The 24,900-nt window shown below is 38.2% G+C and overlaps 2 protein-coding genes across 6 annotated transcripts; both read right to left on the bottom strand.

The window, feature by feature from the left end:
• Positions 1 to 556: 556 nt before the first annotated feature.
• On the bottom strand, positions 557 to 10,921 carry DNTTIP2 (deoxynucleotidyltransferase terminal interacting protein 2). 4 transcript variants are annotated; one of them, XM_083358084.1, is made up of 7 exons: positions 10,820 to 10,921; positions 6,921 to 8,557; positions 6,127 to 6,277; positions 4,637 to 4,732; positions 3,559 to 3,723; positions 1,814 to 1,923; positions 557 to 1,002 (listed from the first exon to the last, which is right to left on the bottom strand). In XM_083358084.1, the coding sequence occupies exons 1-7, from the start codon at positions 10,880 to 10,882 to the stop codon at positions 909 to 911; spliced, it is 2,316 nt and encodes a 771-aa protein (XP_083214210.1). In that variant the 5' UTR covers positions 10,883 to 10,921; the 3' UTR covers positions 557 to 908. The 4 variants fall into 4 exon arrangements, with proteins under 4 accessions (XP_083214210.1, XP_083214211.1, XP_083214212.1 ...); XM_083358085.1 differs by having other exon boundaries at positions 6,127 to 6,262; XM_083358086.1 differs by lacking the exon at positions 10,820 to 10,921 and adding an exon at positions 9,275 to 10,632.
• Positions 10,922 to 11,401: 480 nt separating this feature from the next.
• GCLM (glutamate-cysteine ligase modifier subunit) lies at positions 11,402 to 24,900 on the bottom strand. 2 transcript variants are annotated; one of them, XM_083360382.1, is made up of 7 exons: positions 24,403 to 24,900; positions 18,718 to 18,783; positions 16,993 to 17,077; positions 16,396 to 16,452; positions 15,146 to 15,348; positions 14,949 to 15,063; positions 11,402 to 14,057 (listed from the first exon to the last, which is right to left on the bottom strand). In XM_083360382.1, the coding sequence occupies exons 1-7, from the start codon at positions 24,526 to 24,528 to the stop codon at positions 13,903 to 13,905; spliced, it is 807 nt and encodes a 268-aa protein (XP_083216508.1). In that variant the 5' UTR covers positions 24,529 to 24,900; the 3' UTR covers positions 11,402 to 13,902. The 2 variants fall into 2 exon arrangements, with proteins under 2 accessions (XP_083216508.1, XP_083216507.1); XM_083360381.1 differs by having other exon boundaries at positions 11,402 to 14,075; positions 24,403 to 24,894.

The raw sequence follows: 24,900 nt of genomic DNA, 5'->3' as shown, positions 1-24,900 counted from the left end.
CAGAATGTAGCTCTCAAAATAGTAATGAAACTGCTAACTAAAGAACATTTTCTGTGTCATTCTGATTTGAGCTAAAAGAGTGTTAAACTGAAAGCTTCTTTAATATACAGGTAGTCCTCGGCTTATTTACAATTGGGTCTAAAATTTCTGTTGCTAAGTGAGACAGCTGTTGAGTTTTGCCCCATTGACTTTGCTTGTCAGAAGGTTGCAAAAGGTGATCACATGACCCTGGGACACTGCAATGGTCATAAATAAGAACAAGTTGCCAAACATCTGAATTTTAATCGAGAACATGAGGATGTTGTCATATGAAACAGTCATAAATCACTTTTTCCTGGTAACTTCAAACTGTCACTAAACTAACTGTTGTAAATTGAGGACTACCCATATGCATTTTTACCCCTTACAGATGCACTGCTCCAAAAGCTTTAGACACGTGGGTGCTTCTAAAATTTAGATTTCTAAATTTTCTTAATAGTAAGATGTTCCCAGCCCACACAATCATTTAAAAAAAACCTATCTTTAAAAAACACATATATTAAAGAAAGTCTATGAATTCTTACAAAATATTTTACTAGATGTCCAGAGGGGATATACAGCAGCCATATTTCAAATATAACTTTATATGATTTTTTTTTAAAGTTACACTCATTGCTTTAAACCGACCGTTTGATTTAAAACTAGTTTGTTTCTTCTAAAAATTTTAATGTCATCCTCTCTGCTGCATGTTTTCATCAGTACTTAACATAGAGTTTCATGTTCAGTTCCAAAATCTTTTTGGAAAAAGCCCTATGCCTTTTCTTGTCTCCTTGCTGTTAATGTGATCAATCCTAGCCGACCATTTGTGCAAAACTTCAACTCATAAATTCACCACTGAAAGCTAAGTTCAAGCGTTTTCCTGTCAAAATCTATTTGTGAAATTTCTTCTTCTTCCGATTTTTCTTTCCTGCTGAAAGGGCTGCTTTCTCGGCCATTATGTCTTGGTACTTCCTTTTATTGTATCTGAAGAAAAGAAACATTTTTTGTAAAGAACAAATGGAACCAAACACAGAACCCAAACAAAACCCCCATCATGTGTACAATTGTTGTTTAAAAGATTCATCAAATTAAATTCCAACGCTGCGAAATTTAATCATGGCAATTAAATAGGGCTACTAAACGACAGCACATCTAAAATCCAGAAGCATAAAAGAACCATCAACCAAGTTTTTGGTTAAGCCATCCATTTACAGGTGGTCCATGACTTACGAGCACAATTGACTCCAAAATTTATGTTGCTAAGTGAGACATTCGTTAAGTGAGTTTTGCCCCATTTTACGACTTTTCTTGCCACATTTGTTAAGTGAATCACTGCAGTTGTTCAATTAGTAACACAGTTGTTAAGTGAATCTGACTTTCCCCATTGCTTGTCAGAAGGTTGCAAAAACAAAACATGACCCCGGGACTGTCATAAATGTGAGTTGGTTGTCAAGCATCTGAATATAAATCAAGTGACCATGGGGATGCTGCAATGGTCGTAAGTGTGAAAAATGGTCATGAGTCATTTTCCCCCCAGTGCCATTGTAAGTTCAAACTGTCACTAAATGAACTGTTGTAAGCCAAGGACTACCTGTATGTTTCTTGGCTGACCAAAACTCCCCCAAACTTATAACCCAATCAGGCCTTTAAAGGCACTGCAACATATTACAGGGACTTCCATATGGGATGAACTGTATCGTATAGGATGGAAGAACTCATTCGGCTATATCTAGCAGCAATGAAACACGTTATTTTACAACACCCAAATTACTGTATTTAAAGCAAAAGTAAATACCGTCTAAACTCTGAATCAGTCAGAAGTTCATCCACAATTGTTTTCTTCCTTTCTTTCTTGGGAATACGAGCATGATAGAAATCTGCTGGAGAATCCACAATAGTTCCAACCTGAAAAAGAAAATGGAAGATGAATTTATTTTTATTTAAAGTGTGTGTGTGTGTGGGGGGGGGGGGGTAACAGGTGAAAAATTACTCTAAGGATCCTATCTATTAATACTGAACTCATTTGGGTTGCTCATCCTCGTCTTTTAGTATACAGAACCTTAAAAATTGCCCTATTCACCTAGAAAAATTTCATCAATATTACAGGAGAACAAGAACTAATTTTAAAACAAAAATGGGGTAGGGAATCAAAAGACAGTTTATTGAGGAAATCCAGAGGCCAGGAATTCCTCATTTACTGATGAGAGGAGGAAAAAAAATCAATAAGAAAAACTAACTGACAACATACTGTTCTAAAAAGAAGTATCACTAACAAATATTTTAAGCAGGAGCACTCCATGTTGCCATGCTAAATATTATGATATATTAAAAAAAACCCTAAATACTGTATAAAGAACAGCAAAGAATTTAACATTCCAAGAAAAATGTCTACACAGAAACGAACAGAGAACAAGGCAGTTCTAAGCAGTATTAGCTAAAATAGTGATTCATAAATCTAGCGTCCATTTAAGCGTGTTGACATTTTTTTTTGTAAAAATATTAATGTGTCTAAAAATCTGCAGGGGAAAATGATGACACAACTGCGGTCCATTCTGCCCTCCTCATGAGGTCCCCTGACCTGCCTCTTACAGTATTTTGGAAGGTCTCCCAACTCTCCAGAATATATTTTCGGCAGGTACAAATGGAAAAGAACTGATTAATTAAAATCAACATCCTTATTTCTCTGCCATGTTAGTGCTTCTCCATCAATTATAGAACAAGATGCAATCCACGTGCTGCCTTCAAAAATTGAAACACTCACACAAGAAATGACTGAAGCAGCAGAGACTGTGCAGCAAATAATATAAACTAGGAAACACGTGAACAATTAACAAAAAACTAAAGGACGATCATTTTTTCCAAGCCCTTGTAAAGTATTTCCAAGACTTTCATAGCAAAAGTAAAATATTAGCAAAACATACTAGTTCACGTTTTCAAGTATATATAACTTTATAAGGAAAAAACAAAACAGAATGAGTTATTTTTATGCAGTTTGTTTTTAATTGCCACAAGTATTATTACTAATTTAAGCAGTAGTTAAAATAGTAGTAATCGGTTAAAAGACTTTAGTCCTGTGGCGTGCAAGCCACTTTATCCAATGTAGTTGGCTGGGTTTCAGAGAAACATCTTAATAAGTGTATTCATCTTTAGCAATCCTGGTATTTCTTTTGGTGCGAACTGAGGAGTGAACAGATTAGGTAAAGGTAAAGGTTCCCCCGCACATGCGTGCTAGTCGTTTCCGACTCTAGGGACCGGTGCTCATCTCCGTTTGAAAGCCGAAGAGCCAGCGCTTGTCCGAGGACATCTCCGTGGTCATGTGGCCGGCATGACTAGACACCAAAGGTGCACAGAACGCTGTTACCTTCCCACCGTAGTGGTCCCTATTTTTCTACTTGCATTTTTACGTGCTTTCGAACTGCTAGGTTGGCAGAAGCTGGGACGAGTAACAGGCGCTCACTCTGCTACGCGGCACTCGAGATTCGACCCGCCAAACTGCCAACCTTCTGATCAACAAGCTCAGCGTCCCATCAACATTCTTACCTGGAAATGCCTGGGAAGACCTTTCCTGTCGTTCTTTTTGTAGAAGCGTTTAGGATCGATGGCAGCTCTCATCTTCAGAGCCTTAAGGTCGTTTTTCAATTCCTCCGTCATTTCTGGAGCTTTCATTCCAAACCAACCATCACCCGCTGTTTTTGCTCGCTCTATCTATTTTGGAAAAAGTTACAAACACATTATTTCAAAGCTTGTCAGGGTTATTCAATTCTTATGCCGTAAAACCACTGGATCAAGAGCAAGTTTTTTTATGATCCAGCTTCCGAGGTGGAAATACCCAGCCCTCTGTAATGTGAGCCTTTACAGCTTTATGTTCGGATAATTTTCAAAGTACTTATAAATATTCTTACCATTTTAAAATGTACTTTAAGGGACCAATACCCAACTTTTCCAGCAATGCAGACCAATGCCGGGGAGGGGGGGGGAAGAAGAGGGATGGTTTTGCACATATGCACCGCTTACGAGAATGCAGCTTCACACACTTGCACTCTTGCCTGACATTTGTGCAGCCCGGTTCCCAATGGTCCATGGCCCGGTACTGGACCATGGACTAGGGGTTGGGGACCTCTGCTTTAAGGAGCTGTTCTGATTTGAATGGCCTAGATTAATTTTACCAAGGAAACTCTGAGAGATCACGAAGTCGTTATTTTGAAGTCAAGAAAAGATGTTGTCACATACTGTATCCAAATGTTATTTATAAAAGGCCCATTTTATTCTCTTCAACAGCTTCTCTGAAAGCAAGTTCATGCTAGAGAAGCAACTTCATAGGGAGAGGTGATTCTTTGTTTGGATCACTGCAATGCATTCCACATGGGGCTGCCCTTGAAGACCACCTGGAAGCTACAGCTGGTCCAGAATGTGGCAGCGCTTTCATTTCTATTATATTGCACTTTCCTTTCAAAAGACCACAAAACATAGGGCACCATGTTATCATCCCATTTTATACTCATAACTATGAATGAAGCAAGTGAGGAATACACCAATAGATACGCACCATCACAGAGAATTGTGTTAAAGGCAAACTTTAAATATGGCATGATCGGTACTGCAATGGCGTTTCACTTACCCTACGTTGCTTCTTTAGCTGATGGACTGATTGTCTTAAAGGTGGAACACATTCCTTTTTCTCAAAATCGGGCGTTATAATACTCTTCTGCAAAAGCTGCCAAGAGATATTTGATTAAGCGAGGCCACTACAAACACAATGCAAACAGGACTGTAAAGGCCTTTGGAAAACACAGAGTTGTAAAATGCCCAATGCCCAAGTAGTTCTGGAAGGGTTGCTTGCAAGCTGTGATTTTCAACTCACTCTTTATTAGACGAATGCCTGGGAAACTCAGTTAATGAGCAGTGCAGGAATAGCCATTCATATACTGGCATGTTAAAAAATGTCAATAAAGCTGCACAAATTGAATCTGTAGGTACTACACTAAGTACGGACAACTGTACTTGATTCCTAAAAAATGCTCAAAGAAAAAGATTAGAAAATATAGACTACAGAAGAGGCTCAAGTAATGGTGACATCATTTTGAGGGGGTGGGTGCATAAGGAGGTTGGGACTACTAAGAATTTAACTATGGCCTAGCACCTGAGTACCTTCAGCATTGCCTGTTCTGGCTAGATTTGACCCATCTTAAGCATCTGTTAATAGTTCCTATTTCCAGGAAGTGACAGAGACTAAGGCCTGCACTTGCTGTTTTTCCAGCCCTTAGAGCAGGCACGTCCAACCCTCAGCCCAGGGGGTCACATGCAGCCCCGGACAGTAATGCAGCCCCCAGAGGATTGTAAAAAAATAAAGGAAGTTTGTTATTTATATACATCAATTATATTATATATATTTATATGTGGCCACTCAGTGTGGCCCGTGGAAGCCGAAAGGTTGGAAACCCATTGGTTAGAGCAGGGATCTTCCAACTAAAGTGAGACTAAAATTCACATTATCCAGGTTTCTAGTCTGGTCCTACAGCAAGCTGGTTCTCTAGAAGACGGGTCTTCAAACCTGGACCTTTTATGACTTGTGGACTTCAACTCCCAGAATTCCTCAGTCAGGTACACTGAGTCATGAAAGGGCCAAGTTTGAAGACCCCTGGGTTAGAGGCAATACTGGTGCTTTCACTAAGCATCTTCCAGAAATGTGTAAAATCTGAATTATCCTAGAGAGCTTTGGATTCTTCATTAATTGTATTATATTTTAATTGATATTAATCTTAATATTTCATTTATTAAATTTATATGCCGCCCCTCTCATCAATAAGGTGACTCTGGGTGGATTACAAGCAGTACAATATAACTTAATTTTAATTTACTGGAAACTACTTTTTTTACTCTGTAACTGATGTGAACCACTAAGTGCCCCAATGTATAAATTAAATATAAGTATATAAATATTTTTTTTAAAAAAAAAACATAAATGCACTGAATTGTGGCCAAAAGAAAAACTTCAGATCTTCTTACAAAGTGTTTGCTTTTTAAATAGTCCACATATTTACAATGTTGCTACAATGACATTTAGGATTTAATTCTAGTTTTCAATTTAATTGCTATTTTGACAATTACCTCATCTCTTTTTTTCTCTTTCAGTGGTGCAACTTCATGGGATCCAGACTTCTGCTTTCCTGAATCAAAATTAATATATAAACCTCCAAACTGTTTAATGTTTAGGCCAGGATCAATACTGCTTGAAAATGATACTCTAGAAGAGAAACAGCTGATTACCTAAAATTATTGACATATAACCCAATCAACACACGTTTGTCTATCATGAGCATATTACATAAAATACTTTTTAATTAAACAGTAACAAATTTCAACACTGGGCACTTATGTTTGCATATCCACTAACTCCTTTTACAGGGGACTTAAACATATAAAAAAACAACAACTCTATAACCATTTTCTATCCAGTGACTTTATACACCAAACGTAAGCCAAACAAACCACAAATTACAGTGCCCCATGCCACACTGTAACATAATGTGATTTGTTTGGATTTGGTTTATAGTTTATTGCAATCCTGCCCATGGTTTGTAAGCAGTTTAGATTCAGCATGTAGTATGAAGCCAGCCAACTAAGCCTTGTTAGAAGTGTGATTAAATGACCTTTGGGTTAGTATAAATTTCCGCACAAGTTTTATAAAACTCTTTATCTTATTCTTTGCCAAATTCACAATCAGATGCAAGTGGCTCTTAGAAGAGAAACACTTCTAAAACCTTAGGCAGCCATCTTGCCCTTTTGTGGTAGGAACTCAGGTCTTCAGGACCTAGAGGTTTTGCACCCACTACACCTTGGTACACAACATCCACTCCAACCAAGTCATTACCAAGCATATGAAGTCCCTTCAAAGAACTTACAATCCACTGTTTGCATTTAATTCATCTTCATCCTCATCCACGAACTCTTCTTCACTTTCTTCTACCTCTGATGAGTCTTCACTTTGTTTTTCCTCAAAATAATAATCTTTGTGAGAATCTAAGCCAGGAGTTTTATCAATGACGAACAGCTCTTGACTGTTCGACTGATTTTCTCCCACGGGGCTTTCACTACTTCCTTCAAAGTCTCCAGTGACTATTTCGCTGCTTTTCAGTTTTTCTAAGTTATTATTTTCAGATTCCTCACTTGTAAGAAGAGACATAAAGAGGTCTTTCTCATCTCCCCTGGCTTTGGTTGCACATGAAGAGGATTCAGCAATTACTTCTTCTAGGCTTCCATCATTATCTCTGTTTGAAGGTCTGCAGTCATCCCTATTAACAATCTGTGATGTGATCATTTTGTTGGTGGGGCTACTTACTTCAGAAACGTCATCATTATCTATTATTTCTTCTATTTTATGTAAACAGCTCTGTCTAACATTTTGGGGTGATAACTTCTTGTTTTCACTCACTGTTGCTTTTCCTGAAGGCTCACTAGATTGTTCAAGGTTTTTTGGATCACACCGAGAGCTTCCTGAATTCTCTGAAGGCAACTGATTTTCAGATACCTGTATGGGTTTTTCTGAAGATTGATCGTGTATTTCTTCTGGACTCTGAACTATTTCAATTGTATCCACTGCTGTTTGTTTTGAATGCTCCAATTCATCATCATTGTTCTTTAATATCTCCTGCGCAGGCAAGTTTTTATTATCTTCCCTTGTTACGTCCTCAGTACTGCTTGAGAAAATCTGTTCCAGATCATTGCTGGCCACAGGTTCAGAAAGACACTTTGTTTTATTGGGGCTAAGGTGCTCTTTTATCCAGTTTGAAGAAAGAGAAGGTGCTTCTTTGGCATTTAAATCAGACACGGTGGATTCCTCCGAATCAGAGATTACTATTGTCTCAGATGCATTTATACACTCCGTATCCTTTCCTAACACATTGCTTTTTCTTTCAGCCTGGCATGTTGATTCTGCTTGCAATCTCAAACCCATACTCCTGGTCACTCGTTTAAATGGGGCAGAATTTTCAAAGGAAACACCCGAGCACCACGATTCAGCATCAGAAACCTCTTCAGCTTGAACCTCACACACTGGTGACACATTACCCTTGACCTGTTGGCGCCTAGACTTTCTCACAGTTTTTTGGATCCTTGTTCCTGATACACCAGAAGAACATGACTCTGCTTCTGAAATGTCATCCTGATCTTGGCAATTACTACTTTCATTTGTAACGTTTTTTCTGCTTGGCCTGTTTTTAGCTGAAGTCTCCGGGGTACAAGGAACTACAATTTGCCGTCTTCTGGTTATTCGTATAAATAATGGTGTCTGAAGACCAGATACCGAAGAACAGGTTGATTCTGGTTCTGAAACATCTCCATCAATTTGCGATTCTGCCAGGGGCTCAGCTTTACCTTTACTCAAGTCTGTGCACACTTCTGAAGGCTCTTCTGCATCCAATTTTGTCTCAGAAGTTTTCATATCTGCCTTCTGAGATTGAGAAATGACTTGTGTATGGGAAATCCTTCTCGTTCTGCTTCTAGTTACCCTCACAGAAGGGCTGTCTTCCATTGCAGTCTGCTGTAAGAATGAAAAAAATGTCAGGTAACAAGCAAAAAGAAAAGAAACACATAAATAAATCCATGCTCCATGAGAAACTCAGAAATTCTGAACTATTAACTATTGTAGTTAAGGAACAAAGTTATGCCGCCATTGCAATGTTTTCTAGGTGTCAGCTTCTTTATAAAACCATGTTTATTAGGAACAGTACTAGTTTCCGACATACTTGCATTGTAGATTTTATACTGCTGGACCAAAAAGTCAAGGTTAACACTTTTTCACTAATAACTACTTTTTCCTGCTTCATAGCTATAATGAGAGATGCCCTGTGCCCAGCATAGCTTACGGGGCACGGTCCAGCAGGAGTTGCCACAGACAAGGAAAAGTAAATTTGGTTTGCTATTCAATTTCCCAAACGTAACCTAAGCATTTCATTTGCTGTTCTGCATTTCTTGCCAAAACAGGAGAGAGAATACTCCTCTCTCTCCTCTAACACTTGCAGCAGATTATTAAATCAAAATGTTGTACTGAAGACAAAGTTCTTGGCTAAGAAAATCGTAACTCGTGTTTGCAGGGGAGGAAAAACTAAGGAAAGATAAAAGAAGAAATATCTTACTTAACGTTATATCCCAAGCCAACTGTCTTCCCCCCCCTCAAAAAAAAAAAACTTTTAAGAAGGGAACTTTTACTAATTCAATTTTTGCAATGAGAACAGTGCCCAATGATCAGTCTCTCTACCTAGTACTGAAATGAATGGATAAATGACCATGTCTGCTATCGGCTTTGATAAACTGATTCATCACAGAAGCACAGATAGGTGAGACGTGAGGCAGATAGCTGTTGTACTGCTGAACACCTGCAGTATGACAGAAAAACACTGCAGAAGCCCTGTGCCTTCTGAATTTTACCAGTGTGATTTCTAAGAAAGAGAACCTGTAAATAAAACGAGAAGGAGAGAAAGCAGATGATCAATCGGTCCTTTTAAAAAAAACAACACACAAAACAAAATAAGTTAATTAAAAATAGAGAAAAAATATGACAAAGCTACATACAGATTTTGTGGCTAAGGGGAGAAAGGCAGACAGATAGGAACAAAGAAAAACCTTCTCACGCTTCTTGGTAAAATGTTATTACATAAACATTGTTAATTTGACGGACGAATACTATTCCCCATTTCTTTCAGTGCGCTTTAAAATTCCCATAGAAACAACTATTCTCAGAGTTGACAGGATGAGATCCGGCCAAAATTCAAATTAGAAAAAAATGTTAATACTACAGAGAAGTCCAATGCACTGCTCTCTCTAGATCTATATAGCAATATATCTATATATTTGCTCTCTCTATCTCTATATCACATTTCCCCCACGATCATATTCCAAAAGGAATAAAGGCACTTATTTTTATTTTATTTATTTATTATTTTTAATCCCATTTATATCCCGCCCTTCTCCGAAGACTCAGGGCAGCTTACAATTTAAGCACAAACCAACGTGCTTAGCAATATTTATTTTATTTTATTTCCATTTATATCCCACCCTTCTCCGAAGACTCAGGGCGGCTTACAAGCTTAGCAGTAGCCTTCATTCTGTGTATAGGCCCGCTTGTTAGGGCTTTCACACACACACCCAAGCGGCATTATTACAAAGTCAGCTTAATTGCCCCCAACAATCTGGGTCCTCATTTTACCTACCTCAGAAGGCTGGAAGGCTGAGTCAACCCTGAGCCTGGTGGGATGCGAACCTGCACTAATTGCAGGCAGCTGGTGTTACTTAAGGAGGTGTTAACTTACTTATTCTTTAGGATTAAGACCTCTAGATTTCCACCAGGTCAGAAAACGGCGGCGACCGTGCTGTCGCCCCACCTTTTTGCCCAAGCCAGAAATGAGTTTCTAACAAAAATGCACCGTCACAAACCGACGCGCTGCATTCGGAAGCTGCCCCTCGCCCTCCCTTTTTTCCTCAGCCGACCTTAAACGTTCAGAGTGAGGCACTCTCGGCGTCGCGTCCCTTTGCCAATTGCGCCGACACGCAGCAGGCACGCTCTGGTTCCCCCCCCCGCCCCCCCACACACACGAGCGCCCCAAAGGCACAAAAGCCTCCCCGGCTCGAGGCGTCCGGCTCTTAAAAACACCGCGCGCCCCAAACGCGGCGCGCGCTCCCGAAGGGCGAGAACGTTCCAAGTTCCGAGCGCGTGCGCGGGTCCAACTCGACGGAGATGAGCTTGCGTGGGGGAGGGGAAGACGCCTCCGCGCCTCTTTTTTCCGCCGCCCCCCCCCACTCTCACCTCCTCAGCCGGGCATTCCGCCTTCGACTCACTCCGCCGCGTTACCCGCCTGGTGGCCACCATCTTTCCCGCGTGTGTAGCAGGAAGCGATTGTTCGGGTTCGCTTCCAGGTGGGGGGGGGGCATTGCGACTCCGAAAGAGGTCCGTCCGAAAAAACTTCCTGCCCTGCCTCCGCCCAGCATCTTGGGAGGGACGGCTTGCGAGCTATTGGTGGATGAAAACTCTTCGCGGAGGCGGAAGTGGGGATGAGAGGGGAAAAAAAAAATGGAAGTCTCCCGTGCAAAGTCCGCCTCAGTCTCAAGTCGGCATAGCTGCAGTTAGGGGTTATTAGCAATTAAAAGAATGCGAGGAAGCTGTATACCAGGGGTCTTCAAACTCGGCCCTTTTATGACTCGTGGACTTCAACTCCCAGAATTCCTCAGCCAGCATGCCTGGCTGAGGAATTCTGGGAGTTGAAGTCCATGAGCCATAAAAGGGCCGAGTTTGAAGACCCCTGCAATTCTTATCCGTTTCGGGTTATTTAGGAGTGCGCTCACCAGCAGCAATAAGTGACTACAATTCTTCACGCCTTCAGTTGTTGCTCGTTCTGGATGATGAATTCAGATTCATTGAAAGGGAAATAGGTTTGGGTATAGTCCTGGAATTACAGGCAAACCTTCCAGATAAAATGGCAACAGAGGTGGCCATCACTTTGTGCAAATAATAATTTTACCTAAACCTGAATATGAAAAACCCAACATTTTTAGATGATTTATGTTTCAAGGCAGTGTGCTTCCCAAGCCTTTTCCTTCATTATCCAAATCGCTTATCAGAAAGTTTTACTCAATGTAGATAAAACAGTCACTTAAATGTCCCTGTTGTGATTGTGTAAGGTGTTTGTGTGTCGTTACCTAAAGCAAAACCACTTGTACTTGATTTTGGGTAACAGGTTCACGAAGCACTGTTTTAAGGTAGTTGCTTAGTTAAAAAAGATTAAACGCAATTTTGAAAAAAGTCACAAATTTGGATTTTTATTCCCCTACAAGTACATATCTCTACATATATACTTTCCTTAGTTCTGAAATAATAATCCTAGCTCTTGTGTCAAAAATGATTAGTTTTTACTAATATTTACTTTTCAGAATAATGTTAATAGATGTTTAAAGGAAAATATTACCTCAAAAAGAAATTCTTTTTGCACCACTGGAAACATCTTTACAAAGGAGATTTGGAAACTACCAGCTATGTCCTCAATGTAAAATGAAAACCTGGTAGCCATTACAAACTTAATTTCAAATTAAACAATATGCAGTAGTTATTTTACCTATTGCATGAGACTTAACTCGAAAGGTTCTGCCTGGAAAAAGATCCCTTCTTTCCTCATTCCTTTAAAATAGATTAGAAAGATAAGTTATAATAAATTATATTTTATGTGAACTTTTTAATAGCAGAACTTAGGGAAGACTAGTGGAGAACTAGATAAAAAAATCTCCCCAACTTTCCCCCCAAATTTATTAAGATTCAAACAGTTATCTGCATTTTTTTTGGATCAAGATTTCTTTTAATCCATAACTGCAAACTAATAAAGCATTCATTCACTATAGAAATTTAAAATCTGACAAACTGCCGAAAACAGCTGCTTTCTACAGTTCAATGCACTTTATATTCCAACCCAAATTTTACAAAAACAATACTTATTTTATATATTCAATAACTATTTTTATCTGTATATTTATTTAAAGCAGCACATCAAAATTTACTCCAGAATGTTGTCAGATAAATTTTATTTCAGTTGATGTATTCAATTTTTAAGGACTCCTCCCAACTAACCTGACGCATGGCTTCAATGTATTATCACTAACACCCCAACTCAATAGCATCTAATTCCAGGTAAAAGCTGAAATTTGAATTAAGAACACTTTTTCATGCTTAATATCGTGTGGAATCCAAACATCACCACCTGCTAAAACCATCTTATGCAAAATTATTTTAATATAAAGTATAAGAGGTTTCCCTATTGGAATGTATCCAAGTATGGGAATATGGTATGAAGAACATTATAAAACATTTAGTAAAGCTACCTACAACATTATTTTCATTTATAAATTAAAAACCTAAAATCCAGGTAAAGTTTGCATCTCTTACATAACTTTCATATGTGCATTATTAACAGAAATACACATTAAAATGGCAAAATTTACATTGTTGAACTACTGAAGTCTCAATAAGCAAACCTCTTTAGAGTTAATCTAAATTATTCTTTAACTGCAGCATTTTTCAATTAAATTAAGTACTTAACAGCACTGAATCAATTTCTTTTGAAGAATCCACAAATTTCAAAGTAACTTAACTGCACCTCAGGTTATTTTTAAGAATTCCTAAAAATGCCTAAGAAGCTACACTCAGTGCAATACTGAAATTTATATATATATCTTTTTAAGACTTTCAAAATATAAGTATGTTTTAACTTCAGCAAAACAAATTTTTAAAAAGTTAATTCTACTCTTCCCTGGAGCCATATACCGGTAATTCTGAGTTAAAAACAAAATCCTGAACATATGCCAAGAGAAAAATACAACAAACATAATAAAAATTGTCCATGGCTAGTCAAATTCTGGTAAGATGTTTGAGGCATAGTGAACTGATTATAAATTCATGCCTCTATTAAATATTTTACATATTTTTTACCACTGGTGAAATTATCTGCTTATTCCACCAAAATGTGGTTTATTTTGTCTTATCAGCTCAGCAGCCACAAAGCATACCAAGTCAATTATGCCTTACAAATAAAAATATTTCAATCAAAATATAGCTAGCTAGATTTTAATTTTAATCATTAAAATATCTCAAAGATTACATACAATATCTCTAAATTAGTAAATTTTAATGAAACACAATATTGTACATGTGAGCCAATTGTTCTCAACATAGATCACCATATAGTATGTGAAAGTAGTAAATGACATTGAAAGAATGAGCTCAAGAGGGCCATCCCACTATGTAATCTGGGTTTTATGATAACTTGCCAATTAAAAAACTACTACTAGGTTCAATATGTAGTAGAGAAAGGGTCTCTCCGAAGTAGCTAGTTGTCAAGATCGGTCTTAAGAAGAAGGGATCCTTTTAGCTTGCAAGATGTAGCCCTTGGATTTGATAATTCCTCTGCTTTTAACAATGACTGAATACCGCAGAAGCCAGAGGGGGGTCCATTCGTGCCCGTGGCAATCTGGGAGGCTTTCTCGAAGAGCTTCTTGGAAACCTGTTTCACAAAGCAATTCTAAAAGTTGGACAGATCATAAGAATAGTGTTTTAATATATGGGCTACCAGTATTACTCAATAAAACAAATGTATACCCCCCCCCAAACGCACTTCATAAAACATAAGGTAGCCTCCTTGACTTAGAATCTTTTGTTTGGCGACCGTTCAAAGTGACTTTCACACTTATAAACACTAAAGCATCCCCATGATCACAAAATCAAAATTCAGGTGCTTGGCAATTTGCTTATATTAATGATGGTTATGTGATCACCTGTTGTGATCTTTTGAGAAGCAAAGTTAATGGGGAAGCCAGATTTGCTTAATAACCCTGTTACCAATTCAACAACTGCAGGGATTCACTTAGCAACGGTGGCAAGAAAGGTCATAAAAATGGGACAAAGCTCACCTAACAACTGTTTCACTTAGCAACAGAAACATCGGGGTCTATTGTCAAGGGCTATTTATAATTTAAGTGTTTAAAATTAATATCATTTCCCCCACCCCCAAATTGGGGCAGAATTTTTGATAACAGAGCTGGTATTTTCAAGATGCTACAGCTTCATCTGAGACTTCTGAGATTGGAATTCTGTAACTGAAAATAACCAGATCAGGGGAGGCATTGCTGGAGCTTTTCAATACTAAAATCCACTTCTACACTATGCATAATAGATATCATCTCATGTAATATATTACGTTTCATCTAATGTATTGGTATTTTGCCTCTATTCCTCCCAATGTAATGGAAACAGGTTTTTTCAAAAGTTCTCCAGGGGTCGTTTTCCTCCCACCAACCCACAGTCAGAACAGGTTTAGAAAGTCTTCAGGCTCATTAATAGAATTGTTCTTATTTATTCTAACAAGGCAATCCTGAGATTCTTAAGGTGATATTACCTTTTGGGTCATTATGAGTTAACAGCTGAATATCAAATTCTTTTGCAAATAAAGTCAGATCTGGTGGCATTACGCAACAAGAAGCAAGATTCACTTGGTTACTACTTGGTTTCACCTAAAACAAATGAAACATTCAATATGTAATAAAGTTTGTGTCTTAATGGATTTGAATTCATAATGAGCAACTTCTTTCTTACCTGTGCCCACCTGAAGAGCTGTTCTAGCAACGTTTTATCTAGATCAGAAGTCCCTATGGCAACAATCTTTTTGTTCTGGACTAAGTTTTCAAGTTCTGCCCAGTAAGGTTGTAAATATTCTAAAGAAAAATTAATTCCATCTTCAGTTGGAGGGGGAGAAATGATCACAGAATCTAACTGGTCAACACCAAGAGCTGAACATGCTAAAAATAAAAAATAAAAATAGACAAGGAAGAATTTTATACAGACTTTCAAAAAGCAGAAACAATTATATGTAATTCATTTACTCAGTATATTTATTTTATAGCACATGCTATGCAATGCATCTAGAAAATGTAAAACATTAAGAATAGCTATAAATTAAAACAACCTATAATGAAATTTGCTTTAAAAAGATGAGACATAAAAACAAAATCAAAAGATACAAGTATCTAACAGACTTAATAATTCAGGAACGGATCAGTCTATAAAATTCTAGAATGTTCCCTTCATATCATCCTCTGAATATGAGAGTTCAGTATGGTCTGGAAGGCAAGCAAAATGATCTGGAGCTCAAGTATAATTCACTCACAAATCAATATTTGCACATTCCTTCAGCATTCATACAGGTACAACATTTTGACAGTTGTAACAAGTATGTCATAAAATACATGGTAAAGTATTTTAGATTGCAGATGCCGACATAGAGCAGGCCTGTGAATCTATAGATCTTTAGAATTGTAAAGATCAGCAAAATCATTTTAACTTACAATGAAGTATCTTATGAAAAGAGGAGAGAAATATACTGAAGAGTAGGGAAAAAAACATACAGTTCATAAATAGGCTTTGAAATTCAGCTGTAAAATTTAACTGAAAAGTTAACATGTCACCCAGTACCTTCCCTATCCTTTATATACTTTTCCTCTTTCTACATCCACGCTTTTTTTTCTCAGTAGCCCAAAATAATTTTCAGCATGCTATAAGAAAAATAAATGCCTAATTATTGTCAAGGGGCATAGGAGACTTCTAACTTGCTTTGCAAGAGCACTCGAGTTTACGAAGTCTCTGTTTCCTTTAGTGACACAAGTTTGCCTTTATTTCTCCAGAACAAAAGGACAATCTTTGTTCTTTACCAGCTGTAGTTCAAGGACAAAGATGAAAGGACATGAAAGTCTTTAAAAAAACCCCAAAACCTTGAGATAAATCTGACGGCTGTTTTAAATGTACAAAATATAACTGGGCAGTCACTCAAATTTAGATTTTGAACTTACTCATATTGACTGCTTCTCTGATTGATGAGGAGTTTGATCTCGTGACAAAGAGTTTTGCTGAAAATGAAAACGCAATCGTTAACAAGGATGCAGGCAAAATGCAAGATCATGCTTTTCTGGCTAAACATAAAAGCTCAGGATATATTAAGGGATATTTTTCAGTGGCATATCACAATTTTTGTGAAACAAAAAAGCATCTTTGGTGAATGGTAGGGAAAAAGTTTGAATCCAACCACCTCCAAAGATATTTGGTTCCGCTGTCAAATTGCAATTACCATTAGTTATTTTATCTAACATTCTTTCTTCTTAAAGTGTGTGGCTCAGAATTACTACTTCTCATAGTTTGAAAATTATATTTGTTTTGCCACATCTAAAACTGCATCAGGATCATTTTATAACCCTAAACTTTGATTTAATGTTCTACAGAAATGCAACTGGTTTTATTAGACATAACTATGTTAAATAGAATTCCCATTCACCAAATGACCTCCATTTCAATCTCACTTTTTGATGCTCTGTAACCAAGGAGCTTACAAGTAAAGCTAATAAGGAAAGATTATTCAGTTTTGCAACATAAAGCACAAAACTGATTTTTACCTGAAACTTTCAATTCTTCTCTTTCTTCAGAATTAATCTTTTCTACTGCTTGTGGGAGAGTGCAGTCAATAATGTCAGGAATTTCCTGAAATAAATATTTAAATATAATTTGTATCATGAAATAAATAATCATGAGCAGCTTTCTTCTTGGGGCAGCTAAGCATTTCTAATACACTGTCAGCTGCAAAATGCATAATGACACTTCAAAATAAATGTTCTCTCTATGTTCAGTTTTTAAAAAACAAAGTGGGCATCAAGATAAAAGTTATGACTCCCCTTGGTCTACTCCAGGGGTAGGCAACCTCGGCTCTTTTATGACTCATGGACTTCAACTCCCAGAATTCCTGAGTCAGCATAGCATAGCTGACTCAGGAATTCTGGGAGTTGAAGTCCATGAGTCATAAAAGAGCCGAGGTTGCCTACCCCTGGTGTACTCTAAGGTTATCCCCCTGCTCCAGAGGGATAACCTCCAATTTGTTTATGCTCCTATGTGAAACTGGCATTATTTGTCAGGAAGGGCAAGACAGTGATGTGCACATCATTTACAGGTCGTACATTCATTCTCAATTCCGAAGACAGGCTTACAGTACTGTTAAATGGGCAGCAATCTCCCTTTCCAATAATTCACCTTCAAAGTACTTTTTACAGATCTGTGTTGCTGGGTATTTTTTTTTTGAACACAAAGAGAACTTGAACATCCCTAAAATCAATTTCACAAGTTTGCTTTTTTTTAAAAAAAAACAACAAATGAGGATGGGGTGGGATACCAACAGACTGGCAAACAGAGCCCACAGGAACGAAAGAATCTAACCTGCACGTATGGATACTGCAAATAATCTACAACCTCCCCATTAACTAAAATTGTAATTTTCCAAAGTTATCAAACCTCATCAGATTTTGATAATTTTGCAGCTTCTTTAGTATTATTTGTAAAACTGCCCGAATCTATTAAGATTTAACCTTTGGCCTGTTGAGATACAAGGAAAAAAAATATTCAGACTGCACAATAGTGTTATAAATAGGAAACACTGCCAGTCCTGCTCCACACAGGCTTGATGTTCTTATTGTATCTTCAATGATTTGAATATAGATGCAAAAAGCATACTGAAACAATTTTGAAACAACCTGATCAGCATACACCTGACATTTCTTGTTTTATTTTTATTTCAGGGTGCATTTTGCTGATGGGTAAAGACAGGTCTACTTTCATGCATGATTCTTAATGAGGTACTTTCTGTTTACATTTTATCATGTAAATCTCAACGGACTAGAACTGATAACAACTCAAAACTGATTTATTTTACACCACAAGCAGTTGTTTTTTTTTTAAAAAAAAAGCAAATAAATGATCTTATTCCGTGAGTGAAATATTATTTATTTAAATAATTTATTCTTATTTTATCAGTAACAATCTTTCTGCTAAGTTTGTAGAAAGCTTATTTCTAGGTCAACAATTCCTAAATCTTTTTCAGATGATTTTACTGTTTTATTTAGTGGCTCTTATATTTAATTTTTAGGTTTCATTTTTATATTATTGTGACTTCCTAGTCTTAACATTTTCTGTTTCTAATATTCTTTTCAGTTACCCTTTTATTTACATTTAATCTTACCTGTCTGGCCTTTGTAATTTGCTTTGTAATTTGCTTTGTAATTTGCTTTGTGCTGATTAATGCTTATAATGAAGACTGACGCTAATGATTAAAGAAATATGAAAGGACTGCTTACTTGCATCAGATCAGAGCTGATTTTTGAATTCCATTCATTTAAGGTTTTCTGAATGCAATCCCGCAGCTGCAAAGAACATGCCAGTATTAACATTTGGTTTCTGTTACTCAACATAAGAAATAAATTAAACAATAAACCGTGTAAAAATAACTTTCCAGTATTCATTTGTTTCTTTTGCCCCTATATATAAGTATATCAGTTATGGATGTCATAGCTTACATAGCACAACAAACATGAGAACAGATGGCACACTTCTAAACTGTTATTCATAGGCTTTATTAATGAAGTGTATGTACTCTTTTTAATGCCAAATGGGGGCAAGCACTTAGTAAAGTGACTAATCATAAAATAGGTATGGTACTTGCTTACATTAGTACTTGATGGTGAATCACTTGGGAATACCAGGGCTCTGGGTTTACCACAGGTATCTATTCTTGAGAAAGGTAATGGCAATCCACTTATGTACTGTTGCCAAGAAAATGGCATGAATATAGCTATGAAATTACAAGAGGTTGAATTTGACTGAAGACTTCAGTAAAGGAAGCAAATGAACTGTCCACTTGGGGAACTACGCTCTGAATCAAAGATAACATACTGCTTTCTATAATCTTCTTCCATTTTTATCAAGAAGTATTATCAACGTTAAGCCCTTCCTTGTGAACTTCCTGAACACATCTGGTTATTTATGGCTGTCACAGAATACTAGACTAAATTGCCCATCTGCCTGATCCATTACCACTCTTCTTACATTTCTAAAGTCCCCATCTAGATCATGAGTTTTGGTACACAGAAGATAAAAACATCCAAATTATCAAAAGGTAAACAACTAGTGAACTGAAATTATTTGATCTCTTCCTCACTGTCATACTGGAGAAACTGTAGAAGCAGAAGCTTCATTGTGTAAATCAGGGGTCTTCAAACTTGGCCCTTTTATGACCTATGGACTTCAACTCCGCACGCTGGCTGAGGAATTCTTGGAGTTGAAGTCCACAAGTCATAAAAAGGCCAAGTTTGAAAACCCTGATGTAAATCATGGTTAACCATAATGTCTGTCTCAACCATTAAGTATGTATTCCTGCTTAAAAATATAAGAAATACCTTAGCCTCATTAGCCATAGTTTACCTTTTTATATCCCACCAAACTAACTCTCCCCCCTCCCAAACTGCTGAGTATCTGAAGACAAGTTGAAGTTTATTTATTGTAGGTAAATCTATTAATTCTCTTCTCAGCTGACACAGGCCAAAATGAATTTTGACATCTCTTTTTAAGAGGGAAAGACCTGTCACCTTATCTTGCTACTAATTGGTTGTTGTAAAAGAACAGTTCACAGGTGCTATAAATACATCCAATGCGAGCTGCACTGGTTGCCAGTTTGTTTCTGAGTCCAACCCAAGGTGCTCATTTTAACTTATAAAACCCTTCATGGCATGCAATAGGGTTCCCTGGTTAAACCAGCCTGCCCCACTTGATCTGGCAGAGAAGGTATGATCTAGGTACCATTGGCCAGGGCCTTCATTTGATGGGTCCTAGAAGACCTGCCTTCTCTGATGTGGTGCCCCGCCCTATGGGACTTTCTTCCCTCCAAAATGAGACTAGCTCCCTTATAGTATTCTCCAAAGCCCTCAAGTCTTGACTATGTTGTCAGGCCTGGGGCTCACAGGTGTCCAAGGACCTTCTCAGATGGCTCTACTGTTGAGGTGGCCATTTTATCATCCCTCTCCTGTGGGTTGTATTTTCACTTTTTGATAAGATTTTTTTATATTGCAATTTTTTTTGTTTTTATTTATTGTTCCTATTAGCTCTTGATTGCTGCCCAGAGTTCCCTCTGGTGAGATAGTTATCTAATTTGATAGATAAATAAATAAAAATTCTAAGCTTCAAATTGGTAAATTGACAATAGGATGGTTTTAAACAGCACATTTGTCTATTATTTATTGATAGCACTTTGGGCTCTGTAGATTCCTTCAGTTGGAAACAAATAAACAGTACTTAAAGCCACAGCTGGTTGGGGGCTATTATTTTATTTATTCATCACATTTCTATACCACCCATCCCTCCAAAGTGACTCTGTTGTTTCGGGCCAAGATTCCATTAGATTATAAATAAATAATAAATAAATAACACCTCTGTACTTCTGAGTTATATCTCATATTACCACCCTTGTTTTAACTGAGTCTAATGGTATTTATGTTTATTTATCAATCTTATACAGCTGACCACTTTACAATGTGGCTCCAGTCTAGCAGTTCTCCACTGCCTTACAAAGTCTCTAAATAGTAATGTGGATTAATATCCACAGAATTCAATGTGTTTGTGGATAGTTCTCTTAGTTGTGGAAAATACTGCCAGCTTTGACTGGTGATTTTAAAAGTACAGAATTTGGGAGAATCTCCTGTTCATACAGTCATCTGTTGAGAAGCTTCAACAAATTAAAACAATTCCAGGATTACACTCAGCTTTTGAAGACTTGGACAAAGCATTCAGCATTGATTACTAGCTTGCACAAACTGAAAGAACACACCCAAAAAAGAGACATATCCAAAGACTGCCCATTGCAGGTCAAGATTAGAAGTGTGTAATACTCTGGCAGGTCTCAAAGAACACAAGGTGTTCTCTAAGAAATGAAAGGCCTCATTTGCATTAGCTAATGTCAATGTTCATGACACCGCCATCACACGACCAATAAACAACAATGGTTTGTATGGCAGGGTTGAATGGAGAAAGCTACTATCTTCCAAAAAGAACACTGCTGCCTGTCCACAGTTGGCAAAAGACCACGTGGATAAGCCAGGAGACTATTGGAAAAATGTTCTGTGAACAGATAAGGCCAAGATAGAACTTTTTGGCTTGAAGGTAAAGTGTTAAGGTTTATCGAAAGGTAAACATTACATTCCAGCATAAGAACCTTATCCAATCTTTGAAATATGGTAATGGCAATATCATGGTTTGCTGCCTCTGGACAAGGATACGCCTTGCTATCACTAACAGAACTATGAATTCTGAATTGTACTAGCAAATTCTACAGAAAAAAATGTCAGGGTATCTTTCTGAAGCTCAGGAGAAACTGGGTCATTTAGCATGATAGTGACCCAAAACCCACAAGATTAGTTAAAGCAGAAGAAAGTCAGTGTTTTGAAATGGCCAAATCAAAGTCCTAAGCTTAATCCTATAGTAATGCTGTGAAAGGACTTGAGGCAGGAAGTTCATGCAAGGAACTCTTCTAGCACCCCTGAGTTCTTGCTACATTTGGATCATTTTCCTCAATAAATAAATGAACAAGTATAATGGTTTTGAGACATTTAACTGAGTTTTCTTTATCTAGTTTTAGGACTTGTATGGAAAGCAGACTGTGTTTAAGGTCATAATTATGCAGAAATATTAAAAATGCGAAAGGGTTCACAACCCTTACGCATCACTACCTACTATAAAATAAGAACCTTAAAATTTCCTTGATTAGTAAGTCAAACTTTAATGAGTTTTAAATACTGGGCCAGGAGGAGGTTTGCTGTAAGTATAAGATACTTGAGCATAGTTGATGAAGTAACTTTGATCCAATTTTGTTTGCAGCTTTTGTTCTTAACTGTAACATGCCACATTTAGATTTTTTTTAAAAAAAACCCAAGTGTCTCAAATGTTAGCATCTCACAGTAGGTCATACTTCCACATATGACCTGAGGCTAGAATATGATTTCCTGCTTTAATTATATCAGGATTCCATCCTGCAATTAGAACCAGGGTGAGGCAAAGATATTTGGCTGATACATGCTGCAACAAAACTATTATACAGTTCAAGCTGCTCACATTTTATATTAAGCTAGAAGTACATTAGAACATTTTAAATGAAAAATAAAACAGTAAGGTTTATCTTTGCAGGTGTTATTTTGAGTGTAACAATCTAACCTGAGTCTTAAAAGAAGAGGGGAACTGTGTTTTCCCAAATATTATTGGAACATAACTCTCAGCAGTCAATGGGGCTTGGTACTAGGAGTTATCTTTGGCAATGTTTATAGAGCCCCAGATTCAGGCAGACTTTTTCACTTTCATAACTGCTGATCAAACTTTCAACTGTTCACATTCCTGGCTTAAAATATAAAATTCCAAAATCAACAATGTATTGGAGCTTTTTCCCCATTGCCGGGAATGGGTGGCCGTGGTTTCTTCATGACGTGTCCGCAGTTTGACACCCCTACAACTCTTCTTGCCCAGGCATCTTGCAGCAGTGCCAAAAGTCAAGCCTCTGTATTTCTCCTACAAATAGTATAGCAAAATTTAAATAATTTATTTTCAAGCTCAAATTTTTGAAAACATTCAGATTAAGGATGGCATGCTGGAGCAAAAGAGCTTCAAGTCGAGGCTGCAATATGGAATACTCCACTATGTTTTAACAAGAGATTCAGTTTTGAGACCTGAACAGGGATAAACTATTTTCAATCACACCCCATGTAATCAGCTGTACAACCATGCAAAAGAAGAGAACTGTTAAGTAAGTTTATTACTACTACTATATTCCTACTATTGCTATATTTTTTGTGATGATTTCTATCCACAAACACTGGTTTGTTCATACAAGTATATTGTCCTGTAATTGGTGCAACACTTTATGAACCTGGACTCTGTTCTTTAAATACTTATGCCATAATAAATGTTAATCTTTATGGTGCTCGAAGTCAATTATTTTGACAGTTACTACAGTCAGACCTTTGTAAAAATTCTATACATCTATTACACAACCAAGTCAACATAAATATAAATAAATGTATACAGTGTATTTTATTCATCTCTTGAAGGATGAATTTTGATTTTTTAAAAATAATTCACACCCCAAGCGTTTTAGGCTTCACAGCAATTTTGTGCTGCTCCTTACCTTTGAACTCTACTCACTTGTCCCTACAAGACTTTTCTGTGTCATAGTTAAGTCCAGAGTTCTTTCCCTTTTGACTTTTTGCTAGGGAAGGCCCAAACAAAAAATACTGTATTGCAAGGCAAAGCGTTTTATATGGATGGCTTGCTAGATCAGGCTTAAGAGACTTGAGTTAGCTGACTCCTCAGTGAGAGGTACAAACCTACATTCAGCTGCCTCTTGAAAAAAAAAAGCACCTTTGGGGCAAACCATGACCTGGATGACTTAAGGCTCTCCACGGACATTAAACTACAAACCACTTTTATCATAGGCAGTAAAGTCGGTCACAACCCGAAGGTTTGGCTTTGGCGTAGCAGTAGATGGGGAAAATCAAAACACGAGGCAAATAAGTAACACCAGCTGCCTGCAATTAGTGCAGGTTCGAGTCCCACCAGGCTCAAGGTTGACTCAGCCTTCCATCCTTCCGAGGTAGGTAAAATGAGGACCCAGATTGTTGGGGGCAATTAAGCTGACTTTGTAATAATGCCGCTTGGTGTGTGTGTGTGTGAAAGCCCTAACAAGCAGGCATATACATAGAATGAAGGCTACTGCTAAGCTTGTAAGCCGCCCTGAGTCTTCGGAGAAGGGCGGGATATCAAGGGAATAAAAATAAAAATAAATAAATAAAATAAATGCCCTTCCGCAACAAGCGGGCGTCCGCCTCCGTCCATCGTCTCGTCGGCAAAGGCATCCGCGGGACGACCCCTTAATCGCCGCCTACCACCCTCACCCCCCATACACACACACACACACACACACGAGCTCGTCTCTTCTTGGCGCTCACCTCCTCGCTGGGGGTGGCCGGACATTTCTTCCGCAAGCGGCCCCAGTTGAGCAGGTTGCCGGTTTGCAGGTTGAGGGTGCGCGCTTGTCTCAGCAGGGCGGCCGCCCGGCCGCTCTCGGTGCCCATTGCCGGCGCCCGGATCTCACGCCTCTCTCTCGGCGAGGAGGAGCCGCTGTGCCCGGTCGGAAAGGTGGAGAAGTAATATTACCGCCCTCGAGTCGCCTCCTCAGAGGGCGAGGAGCGATGACTAAGCAAATCACAGTGCTCGGTCACCCTTCCCGATCACACGGCTCGGGGACAATAGGGGCAGGTGGCCGGCTAGGGCAAGGGGAAGGAGCGGCGGAGGCGATGGCAGCGCGCTGGCAGCGGAGGAGGCGCGTTGCCGGGAAGAGCCTCCGGCGCTGAGCGCCTGGCTTAACCCCTCCCAAGAGAAAGCGCAGCCCCGCCGCCGAGCCCAACGTCTCGCCATCGGCGCATGCCTGAACATCCCGAGCATGT

This window comes from Vipera ursinii (assembly GCF_947247035.1).
Source record: "Vipera ursinii genome assembly, chromosome: 3".
Classification (NCBI taxonomy): Eukaryota; Metazoa; Chordata; class Lepidosauria; order Squamata; family Viperidae; genus Vipera; species Vipera ursinii.
Note: the sequence above shows the minus strand (reverse complement) of the source record. Positions and strands in the feature narration are given on the sequence as shown.

Coding starts and splice junctions, on each gene's coding strand:
- DNTTIP2 (XM_083358084.1), bottom strand. CDS start 10,882: ATGGTGGCCACCAGGCGGGTAACGCGGCGGAGTGAGTCGAAGGCGGAA. Junction 3,724..4,636: donor AGCTAAAGAAGCAACGTAGG/GTAAGTGAAACG, acceptor TTTCCAAAATAG/ATAGAGCGAGCAAAAACAGC. Junction 1,003..1,813: donor ACTGATTCAGAGTTTAGACG/GTATTTACTTTT, acceptor TCTTTTCTTCAG/ATACAATAAAAGGAAGTACC.
- GCLM (XM_083360381.1), bottom strand. CDS start 24,528: ATGGGCACCGAGAGCGGCCGGGCGGCCGCCCTGCTGAGACAAGCGCGC. Junction 15,064..15,145: donor AGCTCTTCAGGTGGGCACAG/GTAAGAAAGAAG, acceptor CATTTGTTTTAG/GTGAAACCAAGTAGTAACCA. Junction 14,076..14,948: donor AACTCATAATGACCCAAAAG/GTAATATCACCT, acceptor TCCAACTTTTAG/AATTGCTTTGTGAAACAGGT.